This window comes from Nuphar pumila, chromosome 7 (assembly GCF_984573655.1).
Source record: "Nuphar pumila chromosome 7, dmNupPumi1.hap1.1, whole genome shotgun sequence".
Taxonomy (NCBI): domain Eukaryota; kingdom Viridiplantae; phylum Streptophyta; class Magnoliopsida; order Nymphaeales; family Nymphaeaceae; genus Nuphar; species Nuphar pumila.
In genome coordinates, this window is record NC_143255.1 from 41,658,675 (window position 1) to 41,675,756 (window position 17,082).

At 36.1% G+C, this 17,082-nt stretch overlaps 1 protein-coding gene across 2 annotated transcripts; it reads right to left on the bottom strand.

Moving 5' to 3' along the window:
• Positions 1-538: 538 nt before the first annotated feature.
• Positions 539-7,904, bottom strand: LOC149832047 (GTPase activating protein 1-like). 2 transcript variants are annotated; one of them, XM_090012339.1, is made up of 3 exons: positions 7,694-7,904; positions 4,150-4,245; positions 539-1,199 (listed from the first exon to the last, which is right to left on the bottom strand). In XM_090012339.1, the coding sequence occupies exons 1-3, from the start codon at positions 7,856-7,858 to the stop codon at positions 915-917; spliced, it is 546 nt and encodes a 181-aa protein (XP_089868465.1). In that variant the 5' UTR covers positions 7,859-7,904; the 3' UTR covers positions 539-914. The 2 variants fall into 2 exon arrangements, with proteins under 2 accessions (XP_089868465.1, XP_089868466.1); XM_090012340.1 differs by lacking the exon at positions 4,150-4,245 and having other exon boundaries at positions 7,694-7,902.
• Between the last annotated feature and the right edge of the window lie 9,178 nt (positions 7,905-17,082).

Sequence of the window (17,082 nt, forward strand, 5' to 3'; positions counted from 1 at the left end):
TCCCATTGGGGACATTCCCCAGCTTAACTATCAAAAGAATAATAAAAGCACTGTACTTGAAAATAGGCAGCTCACCTTGAGAGTATAAACTCTATAAAGTAATGTTTCTGAATAACAATTTTGAATCACTGTTATGTTCATGCATCCACAACCTTTATTTGCACAGAGACAAAGACGACATATATTGAGAGGCATCAACTCAAATAAAACTTTTTAAGTATCCAACACTTGTACAGGAATATTCATCATTTCCATCTCCATTACCATAGTAAACACCAAATATTTCTTGGGGATCTGTCATATAGACGAAGAATTCTAACCATTTCTTGTACTTCACTTTGAACTTCAATTTGTCTCCTTAGCATAGTTGGTATCATAATATAACAAATAGTAGTCACTGAATGGTAGCCTTGATCTTGTGAGAAGTAAAAATAAATTAAAATCTCATGGCTGGAAGGAAGCTTCATTAAGTTGGAAAACCAAAACTTTTTACTACTACATATAAAAATGTAATGATAATCATTGGAAAAGTGATATGTTGGTCCATCAGAGAACTCAGAAATCAAGTTTGACCCCGTCATGCAGTCAGTTGTACAAAATCAAGAGAATGTTTGGGTCTATCAAAACAATATGGAGATTCTGGAAAAAAAACTCCATAATTTAGAGGTGGTATAACTGTGACGCCTTATGTTTCCAACCACAGCTTGGTCACCATATCATTTTCCAAGATGTTTGACAAGACATACCTTTATCTCAGGCAACAACCACATATATTCTACAAAAAACCATTAAGGTGATGTAGCAAATATATACAAACATGATCTTCAGAAAGTTCAGAGACTATCCTTTTGTATGCTCATACTTATGTTCAAAAATCATAGACAGCATTCTTAAAAGGGGCATAACAGCATTTATTAGTGCTTGTTCTTGATATTGATCCACTCCAGTTGTAGCTCAACTTCTCCGCACTCCACATTTCTCAGTCTGAGCCACAGATCTTGAATAATCTTCCCTTCTACACATTTTATGCAGCTTTCCTCGGCCAGGAAATTTTGCCTATTTGGAACCAGATTCCTATGTATTTGATTTCCTGGAGTGCCGTCCACTTGCATTTTTACAGCCTCCATAAAAGGATGGATGTCAATTTCAGCATATCCCATGGCGTCATCTGGAGTGAATGTATCTTTGTCAAATACTTCCTGCAACAAAATATCTTCATTATGGTCATAACAACAATGATACTGATGAAGATGCAGATGAAAAAATGTGCACGCAGAAAAGAACACAAGCATGAAACAAATAATTTGGCAAATAACATATTGCTCCCATTCTTTATGTTGGTGACCTGATGGATCTCTCTCTTCATGGGCGGGCACTCCAAACCTGGATGCACTACCTTCCCCTATCTTATCTCTCTAGTCAGAAGAAAGCATAGCGATTATGGAGCTTACTCTGCACTCCGCCATAGAATGCGGAACATAGCACTGGTACAGCTTGAAAAGGACGAGTAAGGGGGGCAGGGCAAGGGTCAATTTCCATTCCTATTGGGAAGAGGGGACGGGATAGAGGATCCAATCAGAAAGGCCGGGACTAAGTGCTTATAGAAAGAGAGGATGACCAAATGGCAATATTCTACACACCCTCCAGTTAAAAGGATCACAACCTCCATACCTTCTGCTAATGTCATTAGCTATCTCGATCTCTGTATGGGGTGGCAAGTGTTCTTAGTATAGCACAAGATAAAAAATGAAATCCATAACGACAGAAAATTTTTGACACATTACTGAATCACCTTAATATGTCCCATATCATGATCCGTTCATGTTTTTTACACAAACCTTCTAAAAAAATCACAAAACAGTCTCAATCAACTTCAGTCTTAAACTTGAGAAAATTTGATGATTTCCATCAATATTTCATATTGCACAATGAAAATCTGCAAGAACCAACTATACCCTGTCAAGAAAAGCTGTCCCCTCATTAAGCAAAAAACTTGTGCATTCTCTTGATTAGTTTAAAAGCCACCATTGGACAACTTTTTGCTTAAAAAGATGCAAAAGTCACAAGGTATTTCTTGTGAAGAGAGTAAAAAGGGTGATCAAGCTGAGACTCATTCTCATCCAGACACATACAGCAACAATCACTTCCAAATTTTTGTGAAAAAATGACCGACCAAGAGATGCAATATGAACGCCTGCGTCCGCCAGCCCCCCCAAAAATTAAATAAATATTGAAGTGCAATATGAATAATATTTGTAGTAGGTCTTTCAGCTGGGTTGGGCAGCTTATGTTTGAATGGTTCCCTGCGCAACATTCATGGTACATGGAGACAAAACAAAAAGAATGATGTGACATGGAATATTTCTGAAAACTTTTTCTACAATCCGTGATCCATACATTTTGGAAAGAAGGTGCAGAATACCTCCATATAGAATATTTTTATGGTTTCTATAAAACAGATTATCTAGCACTTCAAAGTTCAAACACAAAACTAGTGCTTCACAAACTAAGAATCTTGTTTCCACAAACAATTGATACATGTGGACCAATCGGATCTAGCCTTTTAGCGATTGTATGCCAAATCATGCAATATTCTAAGAATGTTGGAGTTGCTAAACAACTTTACTAAAAATATTGGTACAAGTTGGTAAAATAATTTGATTCAATTTCAAGAAACTTAAAATTAAGATGACTTATAATAGTCAACTGCAAAATTTAATATTGCTCAATTGATACATGAACCATGGACTATAAAACAAATGCACAAGCATGAAATGCATGTGAAACAAATGCATCAAAGATGAATAATGATGTACGTTCTCAGATTGCCTTGAAAACAATTTCTGCATAGCAAGTTATGTGGTGGACATGCTGCACCATAACCAAAAATCATGATTTTTTGCAAGATTAAAAACTCTCAACACTATGGCATGAAACTTGTAAAGGAAGAAAATTTTTATTCTGTAATCGTCACAAGCTGGATGGACATACATATGCAGAAGAGCCAATAAAGACAAAGACGAAATGCAATATACAAGAGCACATACTAAAGAGGGAAAAGGACAAAAATTCCCTTAGATACACCAGTCTAATGCAAATAATAAACACGAAACCCATAATTATTAAAAAAACAAAGTGTGCCATTGTCTCTCACACCCATCAGATATTTATTGATGGCAACTTTAACTAGTCAGAAGATACGGAGCTGCTCAAAAGTATCGGGTGCAACAGAAGAAACTTTTAGCACAGGCAGCCTTAGGTCCATGGAAAGCTGTGACATCTGTAGACCCATCACACTTCTTTTTTCGAAATTTCACTTTCTACTTAATTGTATTAAAAAGGGTCTAGCACTATATCAAAAAAAGTTCCATTGAAGGCATCCTGGATGGATAGCATATTAACTTCTGGCCCTCAGGCCCTCAACAGCATCTATACATTTTCAGTGTTCAGGAACTCCATTTCTTACAAAAAGGTATTCAGTTTCACAGATTCAGCAAAATCAAAATGACATTCCAAGCATAACGTGAACTGCTGAGAATGTACAGGACATGAGGTTGGAACTTGGAGTATTGTTTTAACGACAGTCATTTTCAGTTTATATTTGGATGATGAATTTCCTCGGGAGCCCTTCATGTACAAATTCAGAGGGAAGTGTCATAACATCCCTTGCACTATGGAAATAAACCATTTCAAAGAAATTCTTTAGGATCTGAACATCATGTATCAAGGTTTTATTCTTCTCAGAAAAAACAAAGACATATCAAGAATAACATGAAAAGGATTTTTTTAATGAATATTAAAGGATACCATGCCTTAGTCCGCTGCTTGGAAAATATATTTATGCCAAAATCTTGTCTGCTAAAGTGGGCAACAACTTGACTGCTGTAAATATGAAGTTACAAATCCTATAATTATGACATATTCTAGCTGATAGAATAACACACAGATACATGCTTGCGTGTGTATAAAGGTGTTGCACAAACTGATGTAAACATAAATACACTTCATCATCTTAACAAATGATTTGAAAATATAGATCAAGAAAAATAAGAAACAAACATCTAGAAATGAAGAATTATCAGCTAATTAATAAAGCATATTGGCATGCAAGAGACAAGAAATAAGCAGCTGGAAAAGAACAGTATATACAATTCTGATTGGCAGAACAGGATCTGAAACTGAAAGAGTCAAATTTTCATTCCACTCTGGATTGACATTATGCTTTACGACACGAGTCCTCAATTTCTGACACAAAAAAAAAATGCATTAGTATCAAGAAGGATGGATGCCAACTAGAAATATGGAGCATATAAATCAAGAAACATTAGAAAAATGACTAGTTTTCAAAATTAAAATCTTTATAGCACAACATCAAACTACTAACTGAATCAAGGCATGCACATGCCATCCTCGTCACACCAACATCTGAAAAGTTCCAAGTAAAATATGTTTTCATTGCTTTTAGATGTTTGAATTCTGTCTTTTATCTGGACAGTTCAGAACACCATGATAGAGATCCATTGAATTGGTAACACTCATGTTCGTTACACATTGTTGTTCAAAAGTTTTGACTGAATTAAGAGCGGCACTTCTTTATTGACTCTTGTGACCCCCCCCCCCCCCCCCCCCCCCGCTGTCTTAAGGCTATGACAACACAAGGTGCACTAAATGATATTCCTCCATCTAAATTCTTGCAGTAACTCCAGCATACAAACATTTTAATCATCATTGTCATCAACACTAACATTTTAATCATCATCAACACCACCACCAGGATTCGTCCCATGTGGATGGAGTTTGCCTTTTCTTTTTTCTTAGTTCAATTCCAAAGAAAAAGAAAAGAAATTGTGAATTGCATGCTCCTTGTAATAATCTTTTGGTATATGAGAATAATATACGAGAATTAAAGGGTATGTGTACAATCTTTTTATGTATTCTCAAGCCATATTTCTTCCAAGCATACTGAGCTTTATCTTACAGAAGTCTGAATTTTTTTAAACTGTACTTTGTTTGGTACCCGTTTGCCAACTAATATGGAAAGTAATAAGCAGGCACTAATTGATAGGAGATGTTTTCCCTCATTAAAGATCACTTCACTCATTCGATCCAATAATGCAAGTTCTTATGCTAAATTGTGTGCACCTTTTCTAGGTTTGAGAGCTGGTAATAAAATTTCCAGTCTAACTAAGAATGCTCCAATTAAATTGTTGCCCTCTTTCATAATGGTTAATATGCTTGGATGATGTCACAAAAATAGGGTATTCAAGGCACTCTGGTGGAAAACTCACAGATAGAATGCAGTCAGTTTGATAATGATCAAGTGACATTGCACCCTGAATAAGTTAGAGAAAATAATTGGAGATCTTATGGAAAGAACAAAAGGAAAAGCATGGTGCAGCGGAAAAAGCTAGAAAATTTACTCTAAGGCGATCATATGGAGCAAGCATTCCTGTTAAAATAATGGTGACTCCCGAAGGACAATGATAGTGCTTGGACCAATCAAGGGCCTGAAGAATTGCAGATTTTCCTATAAAGAGTTTATGAAATGTAGATTTTTTCTGTTCACTGTTACTAAAGGGGTGAAACCGTGAAAAATATCAGAAGGGAATTTGTTAGGTGGATTGAACATGTGGAATGGTTGCTAAACAAGTGAATACTTTATTGTGGTTCCAATGATGAAGGGCAATCCAAGGATAGTTGCAATTCCAATTTCTTGGTTTTTCATGTTAAGGTTTAGTTATTCGCCCACACTCTAGGTAATATTCAAGCATCGAGGTGATACAGAAACAGAATGCTATCTGTAAACCAATGAGTGCAAGTGCATTCAGAGATTGGTCATGTCCTATGTGAATGAAATCATCTTATAGTCAAGCTTTCACTCTACAAACTGGATAAACAAAGAATAACATGGGAAAGTTGCAAAGCCAGCTTCTAGTGCCATTATTGTAAAGAATGTCTTGACCACTTATGCTGAAGATGCAATATCACCAAGTAAAATTATCGCGTGAATTTATGCATACATACACGCACTAGTACCTAATGACACAAACTCGTGAATAACACAACACACGAATTGGAAAATACCAGTATCCAGGCTATCAGAGAGGGAAGAAAACAGAACAGTCCCTAGAGGTTATGCAATCAATCCACAGAACATCTTTGAAGTTCATCTAAGATCATTTGGAGGATAACAACAAAAATAGAAGGCCAATAAGTAAGCTGATATATTTAAGCACAATGAGAGCTGATATTGAATATGTAGCATTCGTTAAATTAGAAACACGGAACTTGTGAGGACATTGTGACGGATTTGTGTAAAAAATTCCAGTCTTGTACAAGGTTCTTCAGTTTGTAACAAGTCTCTATTTTGTAATTATAAAGGAAGATCTATAGCATGTTGGGAAGAACGAAAAGAAGGCAGTCTTTCCTACTCAAAATCTTAAGGACAACCCAAGAATGTACAATTAAAATTAATACAATATCAGATAAGCCCCAGATCTTCCAGTCTAAGAAAGGAGGGTCGCTACAAAAGCAGCACTCAGATAACGAGGGAAAAAATGACAGTCAGAACTACCAGCAATCCTTGTACAAAGTGAAGATCAGGACATGACGTTCACTAAAGCATCCTAAAAGACCAGAATCCAAAAACTGACAGGAAAGAGGGTTAAAGGTTACTCTTTTCCCATACTGTAGGGGTTTCTTGATTGTAAAAGCAGATTTTGTCATATACCCTTCATGCGGTTCCCAATTCTTCATCTCATTAGGATAACGCCTAAGCAACCATCCATTCCTTTCTGCCTACTCCTCTATTTGTTCCGACTGATCGAAACAGTTGTGGCTCCTTCATCATGTTCAGGTTGTCCCAACTCCTCAGGCCCCCTCAATAAATGTGTTGAAGATCCCTCCCAAGGGACATTCTTTTGGTATCTTCTTTTTCCCGGGGCCTCTTTGTTCCCACAGGCTCATCAACATTACCGTCTTAAAGGGAAAGGAACTCTACCATTTGAAATACGCATAACCATGATCATGTGTCCATAATATGAAAGCAAATAAACTTTTCCCATGAAAACCAAAAGGATCAACATATATTAACAACTCAAAAATTCTAAACATCATTGACCAGATTCTTTTCTTGCACCAAAATTGGTTAGAAAGAGAGATCATCCATTCCACACAGCGCGTGTGTGTGTGTGTGTGTGTGTGTGTGTGTGTGTGTGTGAGAGAGAGAGAGAGAGAGAGAGAGAGAGAGAGAGAGAGAGAGAGAGAGAGAGAGAGAGAGAGAGAGAGATGACAATCAAACCCAATATCAGCAGAGAGAGAGAGAGAGCAAAAAACTCAGAGAAAATTAAAACCACCACCAATTTAAACGCGAACCACTCACATAACAAGAAGTGTCACGCAGCATATAAAGATCAAAATCTAAAACAAACAATCAAATACAAAAATCAAGATCAGAAAAGAACCCAACATCCTGAATTCGTCATAACTGAATAAAAATGAAGAAAAAAAAATGAGAATCCAAACCCAACATCCTGAATCCAACATAACAGAATAAGCAGAAGAAAAATGAGATTCTAAACCCATCCTAAACTCGACATAACAGAATAAGAAGAAACAAAAATTCAAACACCCACTAATCCAAACAAGAATTTAAACCCAACAACAACTACAACATTGATTAAGAGAAGAAAACCTGCTTGCCCATCTTAACAACAACGTAAGGGTCGCTAGATTTAACATCCCTGACTGCCAAATCCACGCCCTTGATCACCCGAACCCTCAGAAGCCCAATGATGTGATCCATCTCCTTCACCCACGACGAACAAGACGATGATGGCGATGATAAACAACAATTCATCTTTGGTTCATGGGGTGGCCATCTACTTGTATGATGATACGTGGTAGGATACATGTACCTGGTGACCCCTTACAATAAAGAAGTTGGGGACAGTTGAATTTAAAGCACGTCCCCACGTCCCGGTCACCATGGAATTTACCTTATGGTAACATGGAATTTACCTGCTCCCTGGATCCTAGGTCCACTCCCGATCTGAATCCGGGTCAAATCTGTTATATGCAGTCTTTCTTTCCTTGGATCGGATTGAATCTAGGTTCGTGTAGGATGTTCGAATCCAAAATGGGTCCATTAGCTGGGATGGAGATTTGAACTCTTGATCTGGATCCGACATTTTGCATCATTTTAACAGAAAATCATGGTGCTTGGGTTAGGGATGCAAATGGGTCAGATCCAGGATGGAGATTTTGCAATTTTGGAGGTTTTGAATCCCACTCTCTGATGTATTTAGCTGTTCTGGATCAGACCCGTTTGCATTCCTACTTTGGGTTATGCTTCCAGACCAACAAAGATGTTTGGTGCTTTTTGGAATTGATGGAAAATATTAAAATATGGGTTTTTTTGCACATTAATCCTTGCCTTTACAATAGATTTGCAGAATCATCCCTGTCTCATTCAATTTTGCAAATATCGGTTCCTCCCTTTTTGCTTGACCTTTGGAAAGTTGGGCCTAAGAATTTTTTTAATGGCAGCCGTTAAATGCTCATTAAATGACCACTTTTATTTTATTTTTTTAAAGACAAACTGGGGTTAGTTAGGCAGACCCCCTACCAGTTATACAACTATACCATTGGGTTTTGAAGTCATTAAGAAGGGGGCAAACATCACAATGGGGGTTACCCATGTGGTCAGTGGGGTCCTGTGTCAAGATGAAGGCCCAGGATCGATTCCCACTGGCACATGGGGGCTGCTGTTTGCTTTATCACAGTTGGGGTACGTAAGGATGTATGGTTGTATCTTCGAACCGGAGTTTTACCTCGCAAGGAGTTAATTAGACCCATTAAGTGATCTGGTTCTTGTCAAATTTTTTGTAAACATTAATAAGCACTTTACCTGATCTTATTAAATTCAAGACTTTAATTTAATGTACTCATGTAATCACTTGATATATTATCTATAATTTAAATTTAGTGATGATAGGGTCCTCCCGGAGCACCTACTCCCACCTAATAAAAGTTTAGAATTTTCAAAAGAAATAAGCAATGTTTTGTTGATCAGACCTTACAGATATGATCTACAATCATTATTTAGTGGAAAACATGTGATTATGACATACATGCAGGTTTTTTATGATCTTAAAAAATCAACCGCTGACAAAGTATCAAAATTTTATAACTAATTTCTTTTTTATATTTATGTCCAAAAAACATCATCCAAGACATAATTTCTATCAAATAAACCATGTTAAGTACATCTATAAGGTCGGATTGAGAAGATGCACCAACAACTATCATTTCTAGTAAGTGAGAGTAGTTGCTCCAAGCATTACTCATTTAACTTAGTGATAACGTGACCACCACACTCATTTAATTTAGATCATAACATGAGACTAAAGGATCCAAACCGACTTATCGGCAAAATACATGATCTGGACCATGGACCCGTATTAGCTACGTGATCATCACACTCATGCAATTACTGGTTTAATTTATAAACCTTATCATTGAGTGCAATAATTTGTAAACAGTGTGCTTAACGTATAGGCACTTGACTAATTGTGAATTATATTTGGCTGCCTCAGTTTCATATTTAAAGAAAATGTCACTTTCTGAAATTATATGATTTGAAGGTCACTTATGTTAGTTTTTTTTTTTCCCTTAAAATTATTCATCTGCCCTTAACTCTAGATACAAAAAGAATGAGGAGCTGCAAAAGTAACTCAAGCAGTCATATGAGTAATTTCCTGTTGAGCGAATATCTTAAATATTTGAAACCCCGAGCAGATGAACATAAATTAATTGGAAAAAGAATCACGCGGAATCCATTGTTGCTAAGAAATTTCTAGACAATTACATGGTAGGACCATAAATGATCAATCTGACGAAAGATGACTGAGTTGGAGAGACGAATAAAAGCCACTGTTGCAGCATTCTTTTTCCATTGGTAACAACAGTCTCTTTATACTTTATGATTATTCTGACAATATTTCCACCAACTTTGTTGTTTATGTTGGCATAGACCAAGCTCTCCATCCATAATCAAAAGACCTCGAATCTTTTGAGATCCAGAAAAAAAACGTGTTTGGTCATCTATCATCATCAAGATTGCCAGGCATTTAACAAAGCGACAGACTTTTTTTTTAATGACAAGCTAGGGTTAGGCAGATATCGTACTACTGGGGTTGGTGAAAGGGACAAAGACTTATGTGGTTGTTTTGGATACACCACCTTCATCGGCATGCAATTCTTATAGCTCATCTTGACCTCCTCTAAGGAGGCGTTTGCATGTCACGGGGAAACCTCCCTCCCTTAGGTGTGATGAGTTGCGGAGCCTGATTCATTATTTTTGTCCTTGCAGGAAAGGGGGTCCGGGGGCTCCCTCCGATGCGGGTCCCGATTTGGTTAGGGTTAGGGTTGTCGTCCTTGTCTTGTTTATATTCTCGTTTTTCTTTTCCCATCTTGTAACTGTTGGAAAAGAGTAATAAGATTTCTCTCTCGGTGGCCGTGATTTTTTACTCTCTCTCGAATTTGAGGAGAGGTTTTTTCACATAAATCTATGTTCTTCTTGTGTTTTGTTTTGATCGTTCTTGTAATTTGTTTCCTCTTGGTTGTTTCTTGCTCGTGGTTTTCTTAATAGAATCCACTGCCGTGAAAAGGGAATCGGACCCCCTTCACGGGAACCGTTTCTGTAAAAAAGGGGGGTTCAGCAGGCATTTTGGCATGCCCGTCGAAGGGATTTCATGTTATCATGTTTGTTTCAAAATTTTGGGCACTGCAAAAATGCATACCCGTCAATGCATTTCTGCAGAAAATGCCCATTTTCTGTGGCATGCAAACGCCTCCTAAAACTGTTTAGTCCAGATCAGTTAACCACCCATTTGCCCTCCATCAAGTTTTGGGTCTCACACCTGACGGGCCTTGTTTCCAAGATAGAGGGTGATCAAGTGCTTAATGCACAAATATTTGTGCAATCATATTGCACTTGATCGTTTCACTGTTTGGGAGCCCTAGTTGGCAGGCAGTATAGTGACAAGTTTAAAAGGATAATTTCTGGGTTTGTGATTTTTTTTGGGAGATTTTCAACTTTTTGATTATTTTTTAAGTGGTTTTTTTTTTTGGAAAAATATCAGGAAAATATAAGAAAATAAAATAATTTCTCAAAAAATCTAAATAAATCAAAAATATCAAATAAAAATAAATTAATTACACAATTAATTTTACATGAAAAAAAATATAAAATCTATTTTCAATTTCACTAACCATATCATCCATTGTTACTTTAACACTCAATTAGCAGTGAGCAAAACTAATCAACAAATGCTTTCAAATAGAAAATCATTAAAGCAAGCACGCCCTCTTGACCAAAAGTTAAATTCCAGGAAACTAGTGTCCTACCAATCTTATGCCCGTTATATACATGCAAAAATGAAATTAAAAAAAAAACATCAAAATTTGACATCCTAAGGATGAGGAGGTCAATGACAAGAAAAAAGAGATCTTACTCAATCAAAAGTCCAACTCCATCACCGTGTCTGTATTGTAAATATTCAGTTACAAACAATCTGGCTAAAGTAACAGGAATTAGACCTAACATGATTCCAAATGAAAAAACTTCAATAATTTCGATTTGTTGTTTGAAAGGGGATCATTGAGCGGAGCACCATAGTTCAGGTGAAGGCAACGATTTTAAAGGATAAAATCGCAGAATGGCTGTGTTCTGGAAATGATCTGTGATTAATGCAATCTTACGAAGATTTAGAGCTACGCTGGCTGGCCGGATCACTAGATTAGTTCGCTGTCACTGAAATATTCTTGACTTTCATGAGTGAGTTCGACGGGCTGGTCGAACCAGTGTCGCCTTAACCGTCCGTTCATAGATCAGATGGTTCATACGTTACTAGACCACCCCTTTGGGCCCCCTGGTACCAACTTAGGTGGGTTCGGGTTAGGCGGGTAGACCCGTTTATTAATCGGGTTCATTTTTGCCCAACCCGAACCCACCTAAGAGGCGGGTTGGCGGGTCGTGTCAGGTTTTGCCACCCCTACCTCTGAGGCGTCTTGGGTTCCTAATTTACTATTGGCATCCAAGACTCTCTTTCCTAGTAAGTGATGGCGTCATGGATGAGGCGTAATCTTGTTGGTGACAGTAAGGGTGGGTGGCTTCACTATGATAATGAAGTCGGCATGTTGGGGCTGATAAAAGGCGGGTCAAAGTTGCTTTTGAAATTGAACCGAGTTTGGGTACGTGGACCTGATGGCAATTCACTTTGACTTGATTTGCTTACTTTGGATTAATTATTGTTTTGATAGGGTCATTTTAAATCCATTAGCATGATCCAGATGCAATTTTGAATAGGTTTTCTTTATAAGTTTTATATAAATTTGGTTTTTTTTTTAATTCTAAAATTATGCTAACTTTTGACTTATTTACAAATACACACCTAAGTTTTGAGATATTAGGAATACAGGATTAGTTAACAAAGTAATTTTCAAAGTTAAGCATGTTTATGCAAAAAAAAAACAATTTGTTTAAAAAAAAAAGGACAAAACCAGGGGTCACTTAACATAACACCGGATCCCATCATTTGAAATTGGATGGGTTTCATCATACATTTGATCCTAACCATCCATCTAAACCATCTAGCCGTTGACTGGATGGCTAGGATTGAATGTATGATGGAACTCATCCTATTTCAAATGATGGGGTCCGTACGTGTTTCACTTAACAAGCCTCCTGCTCAATAATAAACCTCAAAAGAGTGCCGTTATATGCAAAGATACCAACGAATAAGAGCAGCTAGTGCACGTCACCTTCTAATGGGACGTTGCAACTTCGAATCCCAATGGTATCATTGTATAACTGGCAGGGGTCTGCCTAACCCCAGCTTGCCTTTAAACAATATGATTTTAAGTGGAATTGGTCCTAATCGAGATAGAGTTTCACCGCCTTCTAAAAAAAAACGCGATAACCACTTGGGCAACCCCAAGCAGGGGTTGATTGGGTTCTATCGTAGGAATGAATGGAGTATGATTTTTTTATACATGAAAGATGGGAGCTTCATAAAAATATATATAATTTTTAAGGTGCTTGGCACTTAGGGTTTCTAATAGTTAAATGCAGTTTCTTCGTAGTTTAACATGTTCTGGGAGGTTCTCATTTGTATGAAATGACCTTCATTTCTTTATTGAGTGGGGATATAAGAGGATTTGGTGCTTGGCACGAAGAAGACAAAGCACCGTTGAACCTCTAGAAGTTTGACACATGTCTACGTCAGACGCCTAGATTCACCCAGCAACCCTACTCTCTCTCTCTCTCTCTCTCTCTCTCTCTCTCTCTCTATATATATATATATATATATATATATATATATATATATATATATATATATATATATATATATATATATATACCGGGCTTTCACATAAATCTGACCACATAGATGTCTTTGACAGGGTTAATTTACTAGAAAACGGCATTCAATCATGTTTTTGCAATAAAAAACATGAAGACTTGAATATTTAAGAAATTTTATGTCATTGATTTTTTTAAACGTTGTGAAAACATATCTGCGTACCGAAATTGGATGATCCAGGAGTCGATCCTTATACAATCAAGCATACAGAACACACCTGTACGGTCAGGCTTAATAAAAGCATGGAAAACCCCTTTAAAAGCCTGATTAACTAGAAAATAGGTTATCAGCTATCACATTCTCTCTCTATATATAATTTATGGAAAAAAGTTGGTTACATTATGAGTTTTAAACTTATGAGGTTTTTCTTTTTAAGATCTGACATTCTAAATGTCATCTTCTTGTTTAGTTTAACAGAAACTGCCCATCATATTAATTATGTTTTCCAACATGATGCTTTTTTTTGGCAAACAGGACATTCTATAGATGTGATCTACATGGTTAGTTTAACAGATACCGATCCTCATATCATGTTTTCCTAACATGTATGCTTGGATTCTTTGAAAATTGAAAAATCAACAACTTACAGTATATAAAACATGTTGTTGGATTTTTGAAAGATAAGATTCGGAACGAGGAGATACGAAAGAAGGTAGGCGTTGCACCCATTGAAAATAAGATGAGAGAGAATCGTTTACGGTGGTTTGGACATATTCGGCGAAGGCCTAATGATGCTCCAGTTAGAAGGATGGAGAAATGGGAAAATATATTAGTTAAAAGAGGTCGGGGTAGGCCTAGGAAGACATGGATGGAGGTGATAGGAAAGGATATGAATGCTTTGAACCTCACCGAGGACATGGCATTGGATAGAAATGATTGGAGGAGAAGGATTCATGTGGAAGACCCATAATGATTTTATTTTTTGGTTCATATCGTCGACCCCAATTGTTTTGGGATGAAGGCGTAGTTGTTATTGTTGTTGTTGAAAAAATAAACAACCTACAATATATCAAACATGATTTTTATGATACAGATCGTTACTTTTGTGTTTTGTGATGTGATATACACTCATATCACGATATAAGTGTATATTGTATCTGTATCAAGTGTATCATATGATATACCTATGTATCAAACTGTATTATATGGTACAATATGTATCATACGATATCATATTGACACACTTAAAAAGGCTAAAAATTATCTTTTTTTTATTTTTGGTTTAAAAAGCCTCTTTAAGGCCAAGTTTTTCATATATCTAGAGTTTATTAGAAGGGAACCCACACACCCTAAGTTTGGTAAGATCAATTTATTGGTTGATTTGTGCGTAAGAGAGGGCTTTTGTGATTTTATCAAGTAAGAGTGTATTTTCACTCAAGAAAGTGGGTTAAAGTACAAAATCTCTATTCTTTGCTTCTTATTAAGTTTTTTTAGAAAATGTGTGTTTGATGCTTCTTATTTTTTAGAGTTTTTTAATTGATTTTATTTTAGATTTTTTGATATCGCACGTTCATGTTATATTCTCATGATCCTGTATGACAATATTGTAGAAGCATTGATGATGTACCACGACTAGGGTTATCATTTAATTTGAGATGCTTGTTTTATGGTGCTATTATTAGGGGTGATTTAAGCAGCATATTGTAGGTCAAGGTTAAAATGTAAGTTCATGTCATTATGCAACTTTTTGTGTTGAAGTTATTGCTGAAATAGACAAAATTTGAAGAAAAAGAATTTTGCAAAAATGCAAAGATGATGATGATAACCCACTTGCCAAAAAAATGGCCCAACATAAAAAAACCATCGAGATTGAATGCAGAATTGAAAAAAATATTATCCTGATGTTTGACAAATAGGCTCTAAAACATAGTTTAGTTTTAGAAACTTTATAGTTTAATTTTAGAGATGAAAATTGGTACATAAGATGTTGGTTAAATGTAATGTTTTTACTTTTAGTTATCATGAACTCTTACTGGTTAAATGTAAGGCTTTAATTGTGTTTAAAATTTAAATTATGTAGTTGTTTTTTATTTATATTATCAGTTATTACTTATCAGTTGCAGTTATTAATTTAAATTATATAGTTTCCTTTATACATAAATTTATAGTTGTATTTTGTGCAATTCATCATTGTTTTATTTGATATATTTTTTTATAATTTATGCTGATTTTTTTTAGATTCTTTTGAATTTAAAAAAAAAATTATTAAAAATTTACGATATGATACAATGTTACTTTAGGCCCGACCGATACTACGATACTTAAAACCTTGATATCAGATACCCCAAAAATCAAATTTTTAGGCTGAAAAAATACAATATAAGTGCGGATTCTTACTATTTGACCATGCTGAACACATATTATACTAGTATTAGATAAAATTGAAGAAGATACATTCTTCTTTTATCATCTGTATTACCTTTCTTTCTTTCTTTTTTTGCCAAAAGTCGTTCATCCACTTGTTAAACTTTACCTGGTTGTTTTTTATTTTAACCGTCTTTTAAACTTGTATGGTTTAATGTAGTAATTTTATTAACTGAATTATAAAAGACACCTCTGTTTTCTTGCTAAAGACGTGGCATATCACCTGCTATGATTTTTTCTTCATCTTTCCTATTCTCTAATGCGAAAAGTTGGGTAGGCACTTCTCAAACCTCATTTGGATGAACTTATATTCACACTTTTTAACCAGATAGTAACCTCTTTTCTTTTTAGGGGTGAGCCTAGTGACAAAAGTTTAAAACGGCAAAATATCGGCAGTCAAAAACTCGGGCGATTTTGAAAATTTTCACCAATCGCACTGTTTTGGCAATAAAAAATAAATTAAAAATATAAAACACATTTAAAATAAAAAATTTGGGGGTTTTCACGATAAATATTGTGATATTTGTCACGGTTTGAAAATCTCGCCAAAAATTGTTGTTTTAAACTTTTAGGCAATTTCTTGCGAGATTTTTATAAATCTCGCGGTCTTTGTCACATAGGGGGTGAGTTATGGAAGAGATGATCCCTTTGGTTAATCCATCATTAAAACAGTGTGAAAAGGAAATCATTTATCTTTATTTATTTTTATTAGTGAACAATAGGCTCGAAACAAAAAAACCTAAAAGAATTCTTAAATTATAGAAAATAGTGGATAGATCATCGAAATATATTCATTGGTCCAGGGGGAGTATCTTAGGTTAAGATTAAGTCTTAATGAAAGAAAATAGTTTTTTCTTTTAGTTGGGAAAGTTGGGTTTAGCTGGGCTACTTGGTTGCTATGGGTTTGATTAACGTGAAAGGAGTTTTTTTTTATAATGAGGAACCCTCACCGAAGCGAGGAAAATCCCGGTTGGGGCACCACCTTTGAAAGCTAAGGATTCACCCATGCGTCGGTGGGATTTGATGGGGTGCATTCATCTCAGCACCCTCACAACCGCCCTGCTGGCCATACAGGCGATCCTGATGGTGGTGTTCACGTGAAAGGAGTTAAAGTCATGTCTTGCATGTAGGGATGGCAGTGGACTGGGGCGGGGGACAAAGTCTCCACCCCCACCCTGTCTCAAAATCCTGCCCTCCATCCCCCGTGCGGGTCTTGATTTTAACCTTCATTCCCGGCTTCATCCTTGTTTCATGCCCTTCATTCATAATCCAAAAGAGGCGGGACGGCCCC

Coding starts and splice junctions, on each gene's coding strand:
- LOC149832047 (XM_090012339.1), bottom strand. CDS start 7,858: ATGAATTGTTGTTTATCATCGCCATCATCGTCTTGTTCGTCGTGGGTG. Junction 4,246..7,693: donor TTGTTAAGATGGGCAAGCAG/GTTTTCTTCTCT, acceptor TTTTTGTGTCAG/AAATTGAGGACTCGTGTCGT. Junction 1,200..4,149: donor CTGTTCTGCCAATCAGAATT/GTATATACTGTT, acceptor ATTTTGTTGCAG/GAAGTATTTGACAAAGATAC.